Here is a 19,806-nt window from a genome sequence, read left to right on the forward strand (position 1 = left end):
TCTTTTGCACACAACAGTAGATATGGGATATTGCTTGTGTAGGTCAGCTGTCATTTGTGTTGCAGATCCAAAGAGTACTCTGATACACAGTATATTCTGGATTGGAAATGGCGGAATGTGGAATTCAGGTACCTGTCTGTGCTGGTGAGATTTATTAACACAGTGTGCTCATTTGTCCCATCTCATGATCTATACTGTTCAGTAAGCACAAAGGAACCACACGATTCTTCTCGATTTTTGTCAGAAATTGTATGTTGGGATTCTGTTGAAGCATGGCAATGGCTTCTCTTCATACGAGGTGCATTCAAGTTCTAAGGCCTCCGATGTTTTTTCTAATTAACTACTCACCCGAAATCGATGAAACTGGCATTACTTCTCGACGTAATCGCCCTGCAGACATACACATTTTTCACAACGCTGACGCCATGATTCCATGGCAGCGGCGAAGGCTTCTTTAGGAGTCTGTTTTGACCACTGGAAAATCGCTGAGGCAATAGCAGCACGGCTGGTGAATGTGCGGCCACGGAGAGTGTCTTTCATTGTTGGAAAAAGCCAAAAGTCACTAGGAGCCAGGTCAGGTGAGTAGGGAGCATGAGGAATCACTTCAAAGTTGTTATCACGAAGAAACTGTTGCGTAACGTTAGCTCGATGTGCGGGTGCGTTGTCTTGGTGAAACAGCACACGCGCAGCCCTTCCCGGACGTTTTTGTTGCAGTGCAGGAAGGAATTTGTTCTTCAAAACATTTTCGTAGGATGCACCTGTTACCGTAGTGCCCTTTGGAATGCAATGGGTAAGGATTACGGCCTCACTGTCCCAGAACATGGACACCATCATTTTTTCAGCACTCGCGGTTACCCGAAATTTTTTGGTGGCGGTGAATCTGTGTGCTTCCATTGAGCTGACTGGCGCTTTGTTTCTGGATTGAAAAATGGCATCCACGTCTCATCCATTGTCACAACCGACGAAAAGAAAGTCCCATTCATGCTGTCGTTGCATGTCAACATTGCTTGGCAACATGCCACACAGGCAGCCATGTGGTCGTCCGTCAGCATTCGTGGCACCCACCTGGATGACACTTTTCGCATTTTCAGGTCGTCATGCAGGATTGTGTGCACAGAACCCACAAAAATGCCAACTCTGGAGGCGATCTGTTCAACAGTCATTCGGTGATCCCCCAAAACAATTCTCTCCACTTTCTCGATCATGTCGTCATACCGGCTTGTGCGAGCCCGAGGTTGTTTCGGTTTGTTGTCACACGATGTTCTGCCTTCATTAAACTGTCGCACCCACGAACGCACTTTCGACATATCCATAACTCCATCAACACATGTCTCCTTCAACTGTCGATGAATTTCAATTGGTTTCACACCACGCAAATTCAGAAAACGAATGGTTGCACACTGTTCAAGTAAGGAAAACGTCGCCATTTTAACTATTTAAAACAGTTCTCATTCTCGCCGCTGGCAGTAAAATTCCATCTGCCGTACGGTGCTGCCATCTCTGGGACGTATTGACAATGAACGCGGCCTCATTTTAAAAAAATGCGCATGTTTCTATCTCTTTCCAGTCCAGAGAAAAAAAAATCGGAGGCCTGAGAACTTCAATGCACCTCGTATGTTACTGCGAAGAGGTGTGATAATTGGGATGACTGTTGAAACTCATAATACTTCTGTGAGTCTCCTGGTAAAATGTACATTAACACTTTTAGTAGAGGCTATTATGCTGTGCTGCACTTTTCTACATTTTTACTTTTAGTGGAGTTTTTAAAACTGTGCTGCATTTTTGTAAAACTTTAATTTTCTACATGTACATACGTATTCCGCAAGCCATCATAAAACGCATAACAGAAGGTACTCCATACCATTACTAGTCAATTTCCTTTCCTGTTACACTCACACATAGTGCAAGGGAAAAATGACTGTCCTTATGCCTCTGTATGAGTCCTAATTTCTTATATCTTTGTGGTCCTTACACAAAATATATATTTGAAGCAGTAGAATCATTCTGCAGTCAGCTTCAAATGATGGTTCTCTAAATTTTCTCATTAGTGTTCCTTGAAATGAACATCACCGTTTTGTCCAGGCAATCCCTTTTCAATTCCTGAAGCATCTCCAGAAGATGTTTGAATCTATTGGTAACAGAGCTAGCAGCCCACCTCTGAATTGCTTCATTGTCTTCTTTTAATCCAATCTGGTGCAGATCCCAAACATTCAAGCAGTACTCAAGAATATGTCTCACTAGTGTCCTGTATGCAGCCTCCTTTACAGATGAACCACACTTTCCCAAAATTCTCCCAATAAACTGAAGTCAGCCATTCACGTTCCCTACCAGAATCCTCACATACAAATTACATTTCATAACTCTGTGCAATGTTATGCTCTAGTATTTAGACAATGAGATTGTGTCAAGCGGGACACTACTAATGCTGTGCCAAAAGGGTTTGTATCCTACTCATTCACATTAACTTATATTTTTCTGCTTTTAGAGCTAGCTGCCATTCACCAGACAAACTAGAACTTTTGTCTTAGTCATCTCTTATCCTCTTACAGTCACACAATGATGACACCTTCCCATACATCACAGCATTATCAGCAAATAACCGAACAATCGCAGATTGCTGATGACCCTCTCTGGCGGTCGTTTCACATTTCCTTGTGGCAGTGCCTGACGATACCCTTGTCTCTGATGGACAATTACTGCCAAGAAACGCACTTGACATACTGGGTTCTATTACTTAAGAAGTCTTTGAGGCACTCATATATCTGGGAACCTATTCCATATGCCCGTACCCTCATCAAGTCTGCAGTGGGGCACAGTGACAAATGCTTTTCAGAAATACAGGATATGGAATCTGCTTGTTGCTATTCAGCTATAATTCACTGTACATCATAAGAAAAAGGCAAGCTGAGTTTCACTTGAGTGATACTTTCTGAAACTGTGATGATTCTTGGACATAAGCTTCTCGGTCGTAAGGAAATGTATTACATTGGAACTCTGAACATGTTCAAGAATTCTACAGCAAACCAATTTAAATGACTTGTCTTTTTCCAGACATTTGGGACTTCATCTTGGGCAAGAGATTCACTATAAAAGCAAGCCAAGTAAGGGCCAATACTGTAGAGTACTCTTTGTGAAACCGAATTGGGATTTCAGCTGGACCTGGTGATTTGTTTTCAACTCTTTCAGTTGTTTGACTATGGCAGGGATGCTTATTATTATGTCATCTGTATGGGAGTCTACTTGATGGTCAAATGACAAGTATGTTTGTGAGGGTCTCCTGCATGAGTGATTTCTTAAACACAAAGTTTAAAACTTCGTCCTTTGTTTTTCTACCTTCAACTGCCCCAACAGACTGGTCAACGAATGGCTGGATGGAAGCCTTAGATTCTCTTAGTGATCTTACATAAAACCAGAATTTTCTCGGGTTCTCAGCTAGATCTTGTGTTAAGGTATGAGGTGGTAGTAATTCTATGCTTCTTGCATAGATCTTTTCACAAATGCACTAAACTTTGCATGTAGTCAGTTGTGTGTTCTCTTTTGGACTGTGATTTACAGTCTGTGTAAACTTTTCCCATGATTCCTCTGTGCTTATCTTACTGCAACTAAGTAATGTCAGTTCATTGTCTGAGTGAGTGCTCGCAACTGATTACCTGCTCTTTCTTGCAGAAACTCCCTCCTAGCCTTCTTGGCTGATTTATTAACTTTTTGCCACCATATTCACTATGTCATGATCACTAATCCCCACCTGTTTACTGACACTGCCGATAAGGTATGGCCTGTTTGTAGCTACAAGATCATTGCATGTGAGCTACTGAATTAGCGGCTTAAGACTGTTTTCGGAAAAGTGTTCAGAAGTACTTTGCAAGACTGTCTTTGTGTACACCCTCCAATGAATCCACAGATGTCCCAGTCTACATTTGGTAGGTTAAAGTAGTCCTCAACTAAAGTGCGCGTCATTTATATTGGCGGCCGAGTTTAGGTTCGTTCTGCGCATCTGACGTCACAAAACACAGTCAGCCAATGAACAGAGAACGACGTTGCCAGAGCTCGACTGCAGTGCAGAGCACGGACGAGTGTCTTCAGTTCTAGAAACGTTGAGTCATAAATAAAGTAATTGAACGAAAGCAATGTCTTGATAGCAGACTTTCTTTTATAGAAAGTTTGGAAAAAGCATTCTTTATACCAATTGCTTCATATTCTATTAATTAATTAAACCAAACAAGCAATAAGACTCCTAATTCAGGCGATAGCGAGGAAAGGTGTTTGTATCAATCTCACGAACCGCTTTTTCGCAATAAAGAACAGCGGCAATTGTTTATTTCCTATTGTACTTCGACGAAGCGTGAGTAATTCATAGTCATACCAACAGTGTTTGCCAGTATTTTGCGTGACGTGTTATAGCCCTCACAGCGTAGGGTAGTTTAATGAGCCGCCATAGCGTAACGGTTAAGGTGTTGGGCTGCTATGCGTAAGATTGTGAGTTCAAATCTTGTGCGGTGCTTTATATTTTCATTATTTGAAAACAATATCGAAGTGCCTTATTTCACGAATTATATTCGTTTGAATGCAATTTTTTGAAATTTCTAGTGCTTTGTCTCTTCATTAACCCTTTCACTGCTGCAGACACGTGCTCCCCGCATTCCGCGCTGTGCGCGATTTTGTCATCACTGCACTGCTCGCCTGTGCAGACACATTGTGTTCCCACTGCTTTGACACACTTATAATTAGATTTCACAAAAACTATTTGGCCCAAAAATTTGATTTTTACACTTCTTCTTGACTGGTACCTTCCCTCCATAAATGACTTAATTTTGTTTCGATGTTCAACGCAGTTATTACGCAGCATTAAATGTAGTAAACCATTGCACGAAATTTTGAAGAGTTTGCAGAGGTAGAAGTCCGTAGCGTATACTTTCCGTATGGTTGATTTTAGTTGCCACAATGTTGAGAATGAAATGTGGACAAGATACCTAAATTTCATATAAAATTTACTGTATAACAATATCTCATTTAATTTAAGTACCACATAGGTGTCGTATGTAATATTGAGAAATATTCCATCTTTCGCGACTGTAATAAAAGTTTTATTTACACCGGACGCGTTTGGCTTTATTTTAAAGCACTTCAGTCAATGAAAGGTATGGCACATACACAATGGTACGCATGTTCTCTTTCTTGTTTTTGTTCCACAGTCACAGTTTTACCAATGGTACTGAAATACTTCTGCAACTGTAATAAGTGACTTATTTAGACCAGACGCGTTTCTCTCTTTTGAAGCATCTTCAGTGGATAGTATTTTGTCTCCTCCATTGCCAAGTCACCTTTCGTAGTTTTGTGCTGCGGTAAAACAATATTCAACGTTTGTGTTGGCTGATCAGTGTTTTAGCAAATAAATGTTTGTGTGTGCCACACACAAAAATTATATTTCACATAGCTCAGAGCACTTCACTGATAGACGGTATATTCAAGTCCTAATGTTTTTGTAAGTCCACAGTTTTGTTTAATGTATTTTGTCTACTTCCTTTTGATTGATTGAAGTGCTTTAAAATAAAGCCAAACGTGCTCAGTGTAAATAAAACTTTTGTTACAGTCGCGAAAGACGGAATATTTCTCAATATTACATACGACACCTATGTGGTATTTAAATGAGATATTGTTATACAGTAAATTTTATATGAAATTGTGGCAACTAAAATCGACCATACGGAAAGTATACTCTATGGACTTTTACCTCTGCAAACTCTTCAAAATTTCGTGCAATGGTTTACTATATTTAATGGGGCATAATAACTGCGTTGAACATCGAAACAAAATTAAGTCATTTATGGGGGGAAAGTATCAGTCAAGAAAATGTATAAAAATCTAATTTTTGGGCCAAATAGTTTTTGTGGAATCGAATGATAAGAGTGTCAAAGCAGTCGGAACACGATGTGTCTGCACAGGCGAGCAGTGCAGTCACAAAATCGCGCACAGCGCGGAATGCAGGGAGCACGTCTTTGAAGCAGCGGAAGGGTTAATGCGGCCATGGTGGCTTTCATTCATGAACTGCGCGCTCCCCCCTAAACGTAAGCTTGCGAACTATGCTATACTATGGCGCTGCTTCTATTGGCGCGTGTGTCGTGTGCAACTGGCAACGCAGCAATCTCCCGCGTCTGGGCGGGCATGCGCGAGCCGCCAAGATAAAAGAATTCAACTATAGTATTGCATGATCTCAGTATTTATGTAGACTTTGAGTGACTCTGTAACTGTCACAGTGGAATTGGGTTGCCAGTAAAAACATCCAACAATCAACATAGTTTCGCCTAGGCGTGTTATACACGACCCAATAACATCACTGTCACACTCAAATTTGACCTCAATAGTGACAATATTTTTGTTGATTGCATTGAACACTTCCCCCTTCTGTGGCATCTAATCTGCCTTTCCAATATATACATTCCATGATTCCCTAGATATTTAAGAGCTTTTCTACTTCAGTTTCAGCCAGCTCTTGGTCCCAAGAGTAATTTAAGCTTGAGAACTTTCCTGGAGTACAGTAAACTCAGGAACTTTGGTACAAATACTTCAGCAATTTACTGATAAAATTTTTATATTCAGTCTCTTTACTCTGAGTGCGGTCTCGCTTCGCTACCTGCTTATCAACCAGCGAGTGTTCATTAGAGCAACTCAAACTACCGCCTAACCAAGAAGCAGCCCATTTGCACTCCATAAGTAGTCTACTCCCTGTGTAGCTGCTTCGTTTGCGTAGCGCATCCCTGACCTGTCTAAGGAGTCCAACAAATCCCCACCCAATAACGCAGGTCCATAAATCTGCAGCCAAGACTGTCAGAGTCGACAATGTCTTTGGTTGAGGCCTTCCACTCGGCTCCAGATAAAGGATCCCAACCAACTCTGGGAACACTTTGAGTATGGCATGACAGTGTTACATTGCAGTAATAAAGACAGTCAAAGAAATATTTGTCAATTAAGTATGTGAACTTGTACATGAACCTCATCCTCACTATCCAGTCATGACAAGCAAGTAATTGTGTTACATGCTTCCACTCATAATGTGACAACCGTAAGAATTATATTGAAGTGTTAGCATACCACAGATCACACCCAAGAAAGTGCATGCAAAAGTAGCTGTAACCTGTGTTTTTCATACTAGATCATTACATGGCCATACAATATAAGCAAGCTTTTGGTGAATCTAAACCAGTTTGATACTGATGAAGTTGATTTGTGCTAATAGCAATATTTATTTCACTCTTTAGGGAAACTGCTTGGATACATTAGCGAGAAAATATCTGTGGGATGTTGGATTAGACTATTTACATGGAACAGGTCACGGTATTGGGTCATTTCTCAATGTTCATGAGGGACCCATGGGCATCTCTTGGCGAATTTATCCTGAAGATCCAGGCTTGCAAGAGGGAATGTTTCTATCGAATGGTAAGTAGCTTGGATACCTCTTGCCTCTTACTTATTGATGTATATTTTGCTGCCTCTCCAGCAATAAAAAACTATGCTACGTCATGTTACATTAGTTTTAAGTAATGAGGGAAAAATTTGAAATGAAAGGATGTTGTTGCAATAATTTCCAGGGCCTTATTGTGTCAAATCACAGATAAAAATTACAAGTGAACTAAAAAGTATTTTGTTGTTGAAGAGTACTGCTGCTACAAACAAAAGCACTTCTTAATCCATAAGGATAACAAAAGTTCAAAGACAATGTAAACACAATGTATATGGTATGGTGTTCCTGTGAAAGGAAAAATGGCAACAGCATAGGCCATATCCATTGCCAGCACGGTCCCCTGTAAAAAGATGTTACTTTCCTGGTTGGCCCTTGTGGGAGAAAGGGTGAGGGGGTGGCAGAAGAGACAGTGACGACTAGAGGGACTTGCAGACCTCGTCGATGATATAGTATGGGGAAGTCCAATGTCCAGTAGTGCTGAGGGCTCATTGAAGCAAAATTTTCGCAATAACTGCATGACTAGCAGAGTGGATGTCCAACTGGATGTCATCTTCGGTGATGACTCTGGGCACAGTGGGATCAGACAGCCTGCCAAACTCAGCACTTAATCAGTCAGAAAATAGCATTGGCAAAGTAGCCTGTAGATAAAGTAACTGTAAGGACTTCTTGGCATAAAGTGGACAAGGCCAGAATTGTTATGTGGTGTTGGGCTGTTGAGGATGCTGATGCTGTGACTCAGTCCTCTCTCATAGTACTATTGTTTGTGAGGGCTGTAATTTGGTGAGTCCATTACTGTATGGTAAAAATTTCCATCTCTCTTAGTTGCTTGATATACTGCTCATCATCTTTGTTACTAGATATCACAAGTGTTCTGTATAGAATCTGAATCAGCGGTAATTGGTATTGGGGACTTCGAATCGTGTCTCATTTTGAAAGGGTGGTCACAGTATTCAAGACTATCTATTATGGATTACCTTTGCTGGGCTTTGCGTGTCCACCAGGGTAGTGTAGAGTTAACGAACCTTTGAAAATCAGCAGGCTGAAGATATTTGAAGACAAACTTGTCAGGGGGATATTTGCAGCTGCCATTTTGACAAATAGTTAAAACAACACTTAGTCTCCTGTGGCTTATGTCAACAGCTCCGGTTCCTGTTTGGGGTAGCTAGTGCTCTGGCAGTATTTCAGCATTATCTCAAACAGATTACAGGGAAAATTCCAGACTACCTAGACAGTTAATTTTCACGTTATATTAAAAGCAGAAACCTCTTGTTTCATTTGAAACATTACAGACAAATGGGTTACAACTGAAATTGAAAAGTGCCTTTTACTTCAGCTGCTAGTGACATCTTAGACCAGGCATTTTCAAACTTGGTCGTGCCTCCCAGGGGTGTTGCAGCTTTGCAGTAGTTTCAGTAGTTTCGTAAAAATAATAATTTAGTTTATTTGCTTTCAGAACCATATGTGCACCAGTAGTGATATCTAATTGGCTGGCAAGCAAGTGTTGTTACTATGATAGTGTGGTAGATGGCAGTCCAATTGTACTATATGATCCATTTTATTCCGTAACAATCAGTTTGAAGATTATTTTCATGTATGCAGATAGTTTTTAGTAATTGTCACTTGTCTTTTGTGATTTGTGTTTCTCTGTCAGCATGAACAAATTTTTCAATTTAAGTACAAAATATGTTTTTCAAATGTATTGTGCAGTTCTAAAGACAGGAATAGATAAAAAATGCTGGAAGTATGATGACAGCTACTTGAATTTGGCTTTTAAATGTACTACTGTATGAAATGAGAAATGACCGCAGTATGTCATTTGTATCAAAGTCTGCTTTCTGATAACATGAAACTACATTTGGAATCAAATCATGGTAGTTTGACACACAGATTGTGAGACTGCTTTTCCCACAACTTAAAACAACTTTCAGTAAACAACCTACAATTCCCACAAAGGCTGTGTTTTCATCTCATAAAATTGTTTACCGTGTAACAAAGCACCAGAAACCTCACACCATACCAAAAAACCTTATTTTACCAGCTTCTATGGAAAGGGTATTTACTAGATAACAGAGTCAAATGCTGAACTACCAGCAAATGTGCCTTTATCAGACAACACTGTTAGTCATCAAATACTCAATATGGCTGATGTCATTAATGGATCAGATGGTTAAAACTGCAGACAACTACAGCAATTCACAACTAATTTATTAAATGCTGTTCATACATAACTACAGATTTCATGAAGACCTTCTTTGCTGCAGGAAAATAACTCTTGGAACAAAAGCAAAAACTTTGAAATACTACACTCTTTTATGAAAGGAAAAACATGAATTGGAAAATTGTGTGTACATGTGTACAGGTGGGTCATAGTATAGCTGGCCGTTACGTCAGACTACCAGTTATCAAAGTTGGCAACATCATTAAGATTCTGCCACTAGAGTTGAGATGTTTGCAAGGAATGTATGTTGATAAGCAGCTTGAACATATTTCCCTAATGTATGACAATAACGCTCACTGACTTTCACGTGATAGTGTCTCGAAAAGAGTGTATGAACTCAGGAACGAACTTTAGTGGTACTTTGTTAATGAGAAACATTCAAAGTTCTAAGAAGTTCATAGACAGTGATTGTTTGGAGTATGCCATACCTTTGTGACGTTGTTGAAAAACGTAATTCATTGAATGCATTCGTTCAATGTAATGAGACCAACAGTCTGCTACTGTCGGGCAAGATTTCAGCCTTCAGAAAGAAACTAATATTGTGAAAGAAAAAGCTGGATGATAAGGGTACACATTACATTTACCATGCCCTTAACACAGTTTTAGAAAACACTGACTTTCAGTTGAGTGAAGTAGTTCAGTCTGTGTTCATGAATCATTTAAGTAAATCCAGTGATTCCTTCCCGAAGTACTTTCCAGAACAAGTTGATCAACACAGCTATACAAAAGGATTTGTTCAGTACAGAACTTTTATCAAGACTTGCCGCTGAAGGACAAGAACAATTTATCAATATTTTTTCAGACTCCACATTGAAATTGAAGTAAGTTTGTATCACTACTAGAGTTTTGGAGCTTGAAACAGGAATATCCATTTGATAGTTTGTAACATCCTAGTTATTTGAGAGAGATTTGTCAGCATTGGCAGTCAACAACACAAAATAGAGATCATGAGTGGATGAGGAGAAACAGATGTGAGTTGCAATTTCCAATCTTGTTCAGATATTAGAATAACTGATGGGGAAGAACCAAGCTCATCCTTACCACTGATTTTGTAACAAGAATAAGATGTAATAACATTAAAAGTTGATTAAAATGTGTTATGTCAATAGTTAAAAAAAAGAAATAACTAGTCTTTTCGTTTTTTTGACCTAAGTTTCACCCCCATGAACCATGGACCTAGCCGTTGGTGGGGAGGCTTGCGTGCCTCAGCAATACAGATGGCCGTACCGTAGGTGCAACCACAACGGAGGGGTATCTGTTGAGAGGCCTTATCAGTAGTTGCAGGGGCAACAGTCTGGATGATTGACTGATCTGGCCTTGTGGCCTTGTAACATTAACCAAAACGGCCTTGCTGTGCTGGTACTGCGAACGGCTCAAAGCAAGGGAAAACTACAGCCGTAATTTTTCCCGAGGACATGCAGCTTTACTGTATGATTAAATGATGATGGCGTCCTCTTGGGTAAAATATTCCGGAGGTAAAATAGTCCCCCATTCGGATCTCCGGGCGGGGACTACTCAAGAGGACGTCGTTATCAGGAGAAAGAAAACTGGCGTTCTACGAATCGGAGCATGGAATGTCAGATCCCTTAATCAGGCAGGTAGGTTAGAAAATTTGAAAAGGGAAATGGATAGGTTGAAGTTAGATATAGTGGGAATTAGTGAAGTTCGGTGGCAGGAGGAACAAGACTTTTGGTCAGGTGATTACAGGGTTATAAATACAAAATCAAATAGGGGTAATGCAGGAGTAGGTTTAATAATGAATAAAAAAAATAGGAGTGCGGGTTAGCTACTACAAACAGCATAGTGAACGCATTATTGTGGCCAAGATAGACACAAAGCCCATGCCTACTACAGTAGTACAAGTTTACATGCCAACTAGCTCTGCAGATGATGAAGAAATAGATGAAATGTATGACGAGATAAAAGAAATTATTCAGGTAGTGAAGGGGGACGAAAATTTAATAGTCATGGGTGACTGGAATTCGTCAGTAGGAAAAGGGAGAGAAGAAAACATAGTAGGTGAATATGGATTGGGGGGAAAAAATGAAAGAGGAAGCTGCCTTGTAGAATTTTGCACAGAGCATAACTTAATCATAGCTAACACTTGGTTCAAGAATCATAAAAGAAGGTTGTATACCTGGAAGAATCCTGGAGATACTAAAAGGTACCAGATAGATTTTATAATGGTAAGACATTTATTTAGGAACCAGGTTCTAAATTGTAAGACATTTCCAGAGGCAGATGTGGATTCTGACCACAATCTATTGGTGATGAACTGCAGATTGAAACTGAAGAAACTGCAAAAAGGTGGGAATTTAAGGAGATGGGACCTGGATAAACTGAAAGAACCAGAGGTTGTAGAGAGTTTCAGGGAACAATTGACAGGAATGGGGGAAAGAAATACAGTAGAAGAAGAATGGGTAGCTCTGAGGGATGAAGTAGTGAAGGCAGCACACGATAAAGTACGTAAAAATACGAGGGCTAATAGAAATCCTTGGGTAACAGAAGAAATATTGAATTTAATTGATGAAAGGAGAAAATATAAAAATGCAGTAAATGAAGCAGGCAAAAGGGAATACAGACGTCTCAAAAATGATACTGCCTACAGGAAAATTAAAGAGACCTTTGGAGAGAAGAGAACCACTTGTATGAATATCAAGAGCTCAGATGGCAACCCAGTTCTAAGCAAAGAAGGGAAGGCAGGAAGGTGGAAGGAGTATATAGAGGATTTATACAAGGGCGATGTACTTGAGGACAATATTATGGAAATGGAAGAGGATGTAGATGAAGACAAAATGGGAGATAAGATACTGCATGAAGAGTTTGACAGAGCACTGAAAGACCTGAGTCAAAACAAGGCCCCGGGAGTAGACAACATCCATTAGAACTACTGATGGCCTTGGGAGAGCCAGTCATGACAAAACTCTACCATCTGATGAGCAAGATGTATGAGACAGGCGAAATACCCTCAGACTTCAAGAAGAATATAATATTCCAATACCAAAGAAAGCAGGTGTTGACAGATGTGAGAATTACCGAACTATCAGTTTAATAAGTCACAGCTACAAAATACTTACGCGAATTCTTTACAGGCGAATGGAAAAACTGGTAGAAGCGGACCTCGGGGAAGATCAGTTTGGATTCCGTAGAAATGTTGGAACACGTGAGGCAATACTAACCTTACGACTTATCTTAGAAGAAAGATTAAGAAAAGGCAAACCTACATTTCTAGCATTTGTAGACTTAGAGAAAGCGTTTGACAATGTCGACTGGAATACTCTCTTTCGAATTCTGAAGGTGGCAGGGGTAAAATACAGGGAGCGAAAGGCTATTTACAATTTGTACAGAAACCAGATGGCAGTTACAAAAGTTGAGGGGTATGAAAGGGAAGCAGTGGTTGGGAAAGGAGTGAGACAGGGTTGTAGCCTCTCCCTGATGTTATTCAATCTGTATATTGAGCAAGCAGTAAAGGAAACAAAAGAAAAATTCGGAGTAGGTATTAAAATTCATGAAGAAGAAGTAAAAACTTTGACGTTCGCCGATGACATTGTAATTCTGTCAGAGACAGCAAAGGACTTGGAAGAGCAGTTGAACGGAATGGACAGTGTCTTGAAAGGAGGATATAAGATGAACATCAACAAAAGCAAAACGAGGATAATGGAATGTAGTCGGGTGATGCTGAGGGAATTAGGTTAGGAAATGAGACACTTAAAGTAGTAAATGAGTTTTGCTATTTAGGGAGTAAAATAACTGATGATGGTCGAAGTAGAGAGGATATAAAATGTAGACTGGCAATGAAAGAGTTTCTCAAGAAGAGAAATTTGTTAACATCGAGTATAGATTTAAGTGTTAGGAAGTCATTTCTAAAAGTATTCGTATGGAGTGTAGCCATGTATGGAAGTGAAACATGGACGACAACTAGTTTGGACAAGAAGAGAATAGAAGCTTTCGAAATGTGGTGCTACAGAAGAATGCTGAAGGTTAGGTGGGTAGACCACGTAACTAATGAGGAGGTATTGAATAGGATTGGGGAGAAGAGAAGTTTGTGGCACAACTTGACAAGAAGAAGGGATCGGTTGGTAGGACATATTTTGAGGCATCAAGGGATCACAAATGTAGCATTGGAGGGCAGCGTGGAGGGTAAAAATCGTAGTTGGAGACCAAGAGATGAATACACTAAGCAGATTCAGAAGGATGTAGGTTGCAGTAGGTACTGGGAGATGAAGAAGCTTGCACAGGATAGTGTAGCATGGAGAGCTGCATCAAACCAGTCTCAGGACTGAAGACCACAACAACAACAACCTAAGTTTATTTACCCCACATTTGGGAGTATGCTGTCAAGTGCAAAAGGAGCCACAGGTGTTTATAGTTAGGTCAAGGGAGCTGTTAACTCAAAAAGTTTGAAAACCTCTTTCTGAAAGAAAAGTGACATATTACCCATGGACACCCATCTCTATATGATGAAAATTTTTCATTGTGTTACAATCAGAAAGAACTGCAGGTGTAGACTCATACCATTATGGTAAATTTACTTAAGAATGCAGTAACAGTGACCACACCTGTAAACGGATTGTACTGAAAAGAGATGCCATTTTCATGGTCCCAGAAATGAAGGGATTAAAGTGACAATTGTTGCAATCATCTTACCTCTTCCATATTGTGCCAAAAAAGCCATCAGTAGTCCCTATGGCCGTTTTATAATTTGATAGTGGGGTAGTACGATCCAGTAAGGAGGCAGACAGTTTGGAGCCCCCAACTATGTTTGCCTCAAAGAGGCTGACCAGAGCTCTTTGCTGATCCACTATTATTAATGTGATTGGATACATGACCAGTTTATATTGTGCTTCAGCTGTGAACAAACTGTTAACCTGAAGGTCATCTGCACCAAAACCCATCAGTGGAGTGATACTGTGAGAAAGTGTAATTTTCTGAATTGATGAGTCACTGATGCTCTTGTAATTACTAAGAACTTAATTGAATGGCTTTGAATACACAAGGTGATAAACAGATGGTTTGTCTTGTCACAGTGTCTTCCCTAATGTTGATGACTTTGTACAGCCTCGTTTACGTGTTTTCTGCTCTTGTTAGGACATACGTGAGATGGCCCAGCCTGCAACACTTCACACAACGTACATTATGAGTCCAATATTCACTTATTCTGTGTGTGACAAGTGATGTGTACAGAATTCTGCCCTTGATATGAAATGTGAAACCTTTTGAAAGAAGGAAGATTGGGTTTAATGTCCCATCGATATTAAGAAAGCCTTTTGAAGAGAACCTGCCATGCAGTTACGTTGACACACAGTTTTAATTTGGGCTACATATCCAGAGTTATTCGTTTCACAATATGCTTTTTAAATAACTTCATGCATGTGAACTTGTTCCAGAATGTCATTTAGCTGAAGACTGAGAAGCTTTAGTGCTTCTCAGCAAACTTATTTATTTGGAGGTACACAACATAAAACTATGTCTAATCATAATGTCTTCACGTGATATGACACATCCTGGATTTTCTCAAACAAATTTTGTATTTTTTGCTGTGCCCTGTTCTCCCCCCCCCCCCCCCCCCCCCCCACACTTGTGACTTAGATTTGTTCTTGAAGGTTTCATAGATGTCAATACTGTGCAGTTATCTTCTGCAGACCTGTAGTCTCAGCTTTGCAGTTAAGGAGAAAATGGAATCAGGTGTCATAAATGAAAAAGCTGGCCATCCATCTCAACAGTACCCTGGATTTACTTAAGGTTCTTGCTCCATAATTATCAACTTCATGCACACTGCAGTGTAAGCCATAATACAGGGTGATTCAAAAAGAATACTTTAACTTTAGGAATTTAAAACTCTGCAACGACAAAAGGCAGAGCTAAGCACTATCTGTCGGCGAATTAAGGGAGCTATAAAGTTTCATTTAGTTGTACATTTGTTCACTTGAGGCGCTGTTGACTAGGCGTCAGTGTCAGTTGATGCTAAGATGGCGACCGCTCAACAGAAAGCTTTTTGTGTTATTGAGTACGGCAGAAGTGAATCGACGACAGTTGTTCAGCGTGCATTTCGAACGAAGTATGGTGTTAAACCTCCTGATAGGTGGTGTATTAAACGTTGGTATAAACAGTTTACAGAGAATGGGTGTTTGTGCAAAGGGAAAAGTTCTGGACGGCCGAGAATGAGTGATGAAAATGTAGCACGCATCCAGCAAGCATTTGTTCGCAGCCCAGGAAAATCGACTCGCAGAGCTAGCAGAGAGCTGCAAATTCCACAATCAACTGTATGGAGAGTCCTACGAAAAAGGTTAGTTATGAACGTCAACTACCCGAGGCGATGGATCGGCCGCCAGGCAGCCCGTGACAGAGCACTTCATCACTGGCCTCCAAGAAGCCCTGATCTTACCCCCTGCGATTTTTTCTTATGGGGGTATGTTAAGGATATGGTGTTCCGGCCACCTCTCCCAGCCACCATTGATGATTTGAAACGAGAAATAACAGCAGCTATCCAAACTGTTACGCCTGATATGCTACAGAGAGTGTGGAACGAGTTGGAGTATCGGGTTGATATTGCTCGTGTGTTTGGAGGGGCCCCATATTGAACATCTCTGAACTTGTTTTTGAGTGAAAAAAAACCTTTTTAAATACTCTTTGTAATGATGTATAACAGAAGGTTATATTATGTTTCTTTCATTAAATACACATTTTTAAAGTTGTGGTATTCTTTTTGAATCACCCTGTATTGTGCACACCATAACATCACTACAGTTTACATAATAAACCTGAATTTTAAATTTATGTACCAACACTGAGCTATAAATTTTCAAAAGGTAAGGACCTTTTATAAATATGTAAATTTCCAAGCAAAGTGTTTCATCAGGTTATGGATCAGTTCATATTTATGAATAGCTTAGATGGCTTTTCGGCGTTTACACAAGCGTGTTCATTGTTGAAGTGAATGAAGTATTATCTACAGTTAAATTGCTCCACAATCTATTATTTTTAGGTCTTTACATATCACAAACATTGTTGCCTCCCCTCCCCCTGGGGGACTTCCCACTCTTTGGCGGGTTCATGCTTGGCTACCATGGGGCCCCAGCCTTTGCAGCATTTTTCCCCTTCCGTGCTGCATGTCTATCCTCTTGCTATTCTTTTTCCCCCCCTCTTGGGGAGCATGTCTGGGGTGTTATTGGGAATGGTCCACATTGTCTCTCGCAGACATAAGAACAGTCTCACCACTCCTACTCATTCCCTTTTCCTTTCTTTGTTTCCCTTCTCCTCTCGTTCCTCCGCTACAGTATTTGAGGTTCCACCTCCAGGGGGTCCACAACTCTTCTGTGGATGCATGGCGAGCACGGGACCCTGAGCTAGTGCAGCTCTTTTTCCTTTCCAGGCTGCATACCTTCCTTTTTCCTCATCCTTCCCCATCCCCCATCCCTCAGCGAGGGCCCCCATGAGGGAGGAGCGCATCATCGGAGACGCCAGTAATCATGGGGGATACTTTCGCAATGGTTTCCTCTACGCCTACAACTTCTGCCCACAAGAGAAAGCTAGATGAGTCTCAGCCACGGACAATTCTTCATTCAGTGCCAAGGTTCCTAGTTGTTTCTCGGTCTGACATACGTCAAAACTTCTCCACAGTCAACCCTTTCATTATTCAGAAAGGTATTGACACAATTGCAGGTCCTGTAAAGTCTTGTTCCCGATTATGAATTGGCACCTTGTTGGTAGAAACAGTCAGTGCCCTCCAGGCACAAAAATTGCTGCAAACTATGCTGCTACACACTTTCCTTGTCCGGGTGGAAGCACACCGCTCTTTAAATTCATCACACGGGGTGGTTTATACACGGTCAATAGACGGATTGTCCAGCGAGGACTTTCAAAACTACCTGTCTGACCAGGGCATAAAGGCTGTACATAGAGTCGTGGAAAGGGTTGACAAGGACTTGGTACCGACCCATACTATCTTCCTGACGTTTGACAGAGTTCAACTTCCATCAAACATTAAAGTGGAATATGAGATAATTTCAGTTTGCCCTTACATCCCCAACCCTATGCGTTGCTATCAGTGTCAACGGTTTAATAATACCAGCCAGTCGTGTTCCAATCCAGCCAAATGCGTTACATGTGACAGGGATGCCCATGAGGGTGAGTGTCCACCTCCATCCCCTCATTGCATCAACTGTATGGGCGACCACGCTGCTTCCTGAGAGTGCCCTATTTTCAAAGCTGAACGAATTATTCAGGAAATCCGAGTGAAGGAAAAGGTGTCTACATTTGCTGCTTGAAGTTGTTCGCCAGTCGAAAGCCCACTGTGCCCCCAGCAGGTAAATGTAGCACTGTCCTTGCATCTCCTCAGCCTACTGAGGAGGTAGCCACGCATACTTGCAATCTCACCTTTAGTGCCACAGTCACCGGATCGCCCGTTCAACCTCCCGACTATCACCAGCTCACTCTAAGGCTCACCCTTCATCGGCTCCTGCTAAATCAATGGCCCCAAAATCGGATGCCCAGACTTTCAAAAAAGAGCCGACTCATGAAAATTTTTTACATACTCTGACTTCACAACCATCCAATCCTCCATCTCAACGTCCTACTTCCAAGAAGGCTCTTAAGAAACAGTTCCTCTCCTCTGCCATGGCGTGTCTCATCTACAGCACCACCCAGCGGTAACTGCCCTCGGCCATCTTCCATGTCACCAAGATGCACTGCTGGCAGCCAATCAACTAGCCGATCGCTGGCAGCAGGAGCTGCCCCTGAACAACCTATAGATCAGGATCTTCTGCCTTTGGCTGAATGCCATACCATGCTGTCGGCTGCTGGCTCTCAGCAGTTGTTGAGTTGACAGCAACAATGTTGAGATTCTTCCCTTTTCTGTCCACCCTATGTGACTTATCCATTGGAATATCCATGGAATTCGGGCCAGTCGGGATGAATTGTCAATCCTCGTATGATCCTACACCCCGGTCATCTTCTGTCTTCAGGAAACAAACCTACGTCCCCATGATCGCTTTTTCCCCCATTTCCAATCAGTCCGGTTTGATCTCCCTTCTGTTGCTGGCACTCCGGCACACAGGGGACTTACGATTCTTCTCCATAATACTGTCTATTATCACTCAATCCCCTTAAACATACCCTTCCAAGCTGTCACTGTCCGTCTTTCCCTTTCTGGATACACCATCTCTCTTTGTACCGTATACATTCCATCATCCACACACATGGAAAGAGCCGATCTCCTTCATCTCCTTGGTCAGCTCCTGCCCCCCTATTTGCTGGTTGGGGACTTCACTGCCCACCACTCACTTTGGAGATCTCCATGTCCTTGTCCGCGAGGCTCTCTATTATTGACCTCTTCCACCAAGCAGATCTTGTTTGCCTCAACACTGGGGAACATACATTTTTGTCTGCCTCCACATCAAATTTCATTTGGACCTTTCAGTCGGTACTGTTCAGCTAGCTCAACGCTTTGAATGGTTCGCTGTTGCTGATACCCACTCGAGTGTCCATTTTCCATGTGTCCTTTGATTACAGCCACAACTGCCACCTGTGCACCCAAGACACTGGAAGTTTTCCCAAGCTGATTGGACACTTTTCTCCTGTCTAGCAACATTTGATGACAGTCACTTTCACTGCACTGACGGTCAGGTCACTCTACTTATGGAAGTTATTCTTACAGCTGCGGAATGTTCAATAACTCATACCTCCCTTTGCCCCGGTGTCGCCCCCCCCCCCCCCCCCCCAGTTCCTTGGTGCGACAAGGCGTGCCGTGATGCAATACGCGAGCAGAGACTGCTCTTCACGTTTTCGGCCACCATCCTACGCTGGCCAACTGTATCTGCTGTAAGCAGTTATGTGTGTGATGCCGTCGCATCATCCGTGATAGCAAGAAGGCAAGCTGGGACTTCTTTACCAGCTCCTTTAACACCTTCACTCCCTCATTGGTAGTTTGGAGTCGAATTCGACAGTTATCCGGCATGTCTAGTTTCTCCCTGATCTCTGGGCTCACTGTTGCACATGATACATTAGTGGACCCCGTCGCAATTTCTAACTCATTGGGTCAACACTCTGCTGAGATTTCGAGCTCTTCAAATTACCTGCCAGCCTTTCTCCCGAAGAAACAAGCAGTGGAAGTGCATCCTCTTGCTTTCTC

At 41.5% G+C, this 19,806-nt stretch overlaps 1 protein-coding gene across 6 annotated transcripts in view; it reads left to right on the forward strand.

Moving 5' to 3' along the window:
• The window catches only part of LOC126259759 (xaa-Pro aminopeptidase 1), a 155,012-nt gene that overhangs the window by 120,690 nt on the left and 14,516 nt on the right, over positions 1-19,806 (forward strand). For all 6 annotated transcript variants that reach the window (XM_049956753.1, XM_049956758.1, XM_049956759.1 and 3 more), the window contains exon 11: positions 7,257-7,434. In XM_049956753.1, the coding sequence (XP_049812710.1) occupies positions 7,257-7,434 (178 nt within the window). The remainder of the gene's footprint in view (positions 1-7,256; positions 7,435-19,806) is intronic.

Source organism: Schistocerca nitens, chromosome 5, assembly GCF_023898315.1.
Source record: "Schistocerca nitens isolate TAMUIC-IGC-003100 chromosome 5, iqSchNite1.1, whole genome shotgun sequence".
Taxonomy (NCBI): domain Eukaryota; kingdom Metazoa; phylum Arthropoda; class Insecta; order Orthoptera; family Acrididae; genus Schistocerca; species Schistocerca nitens.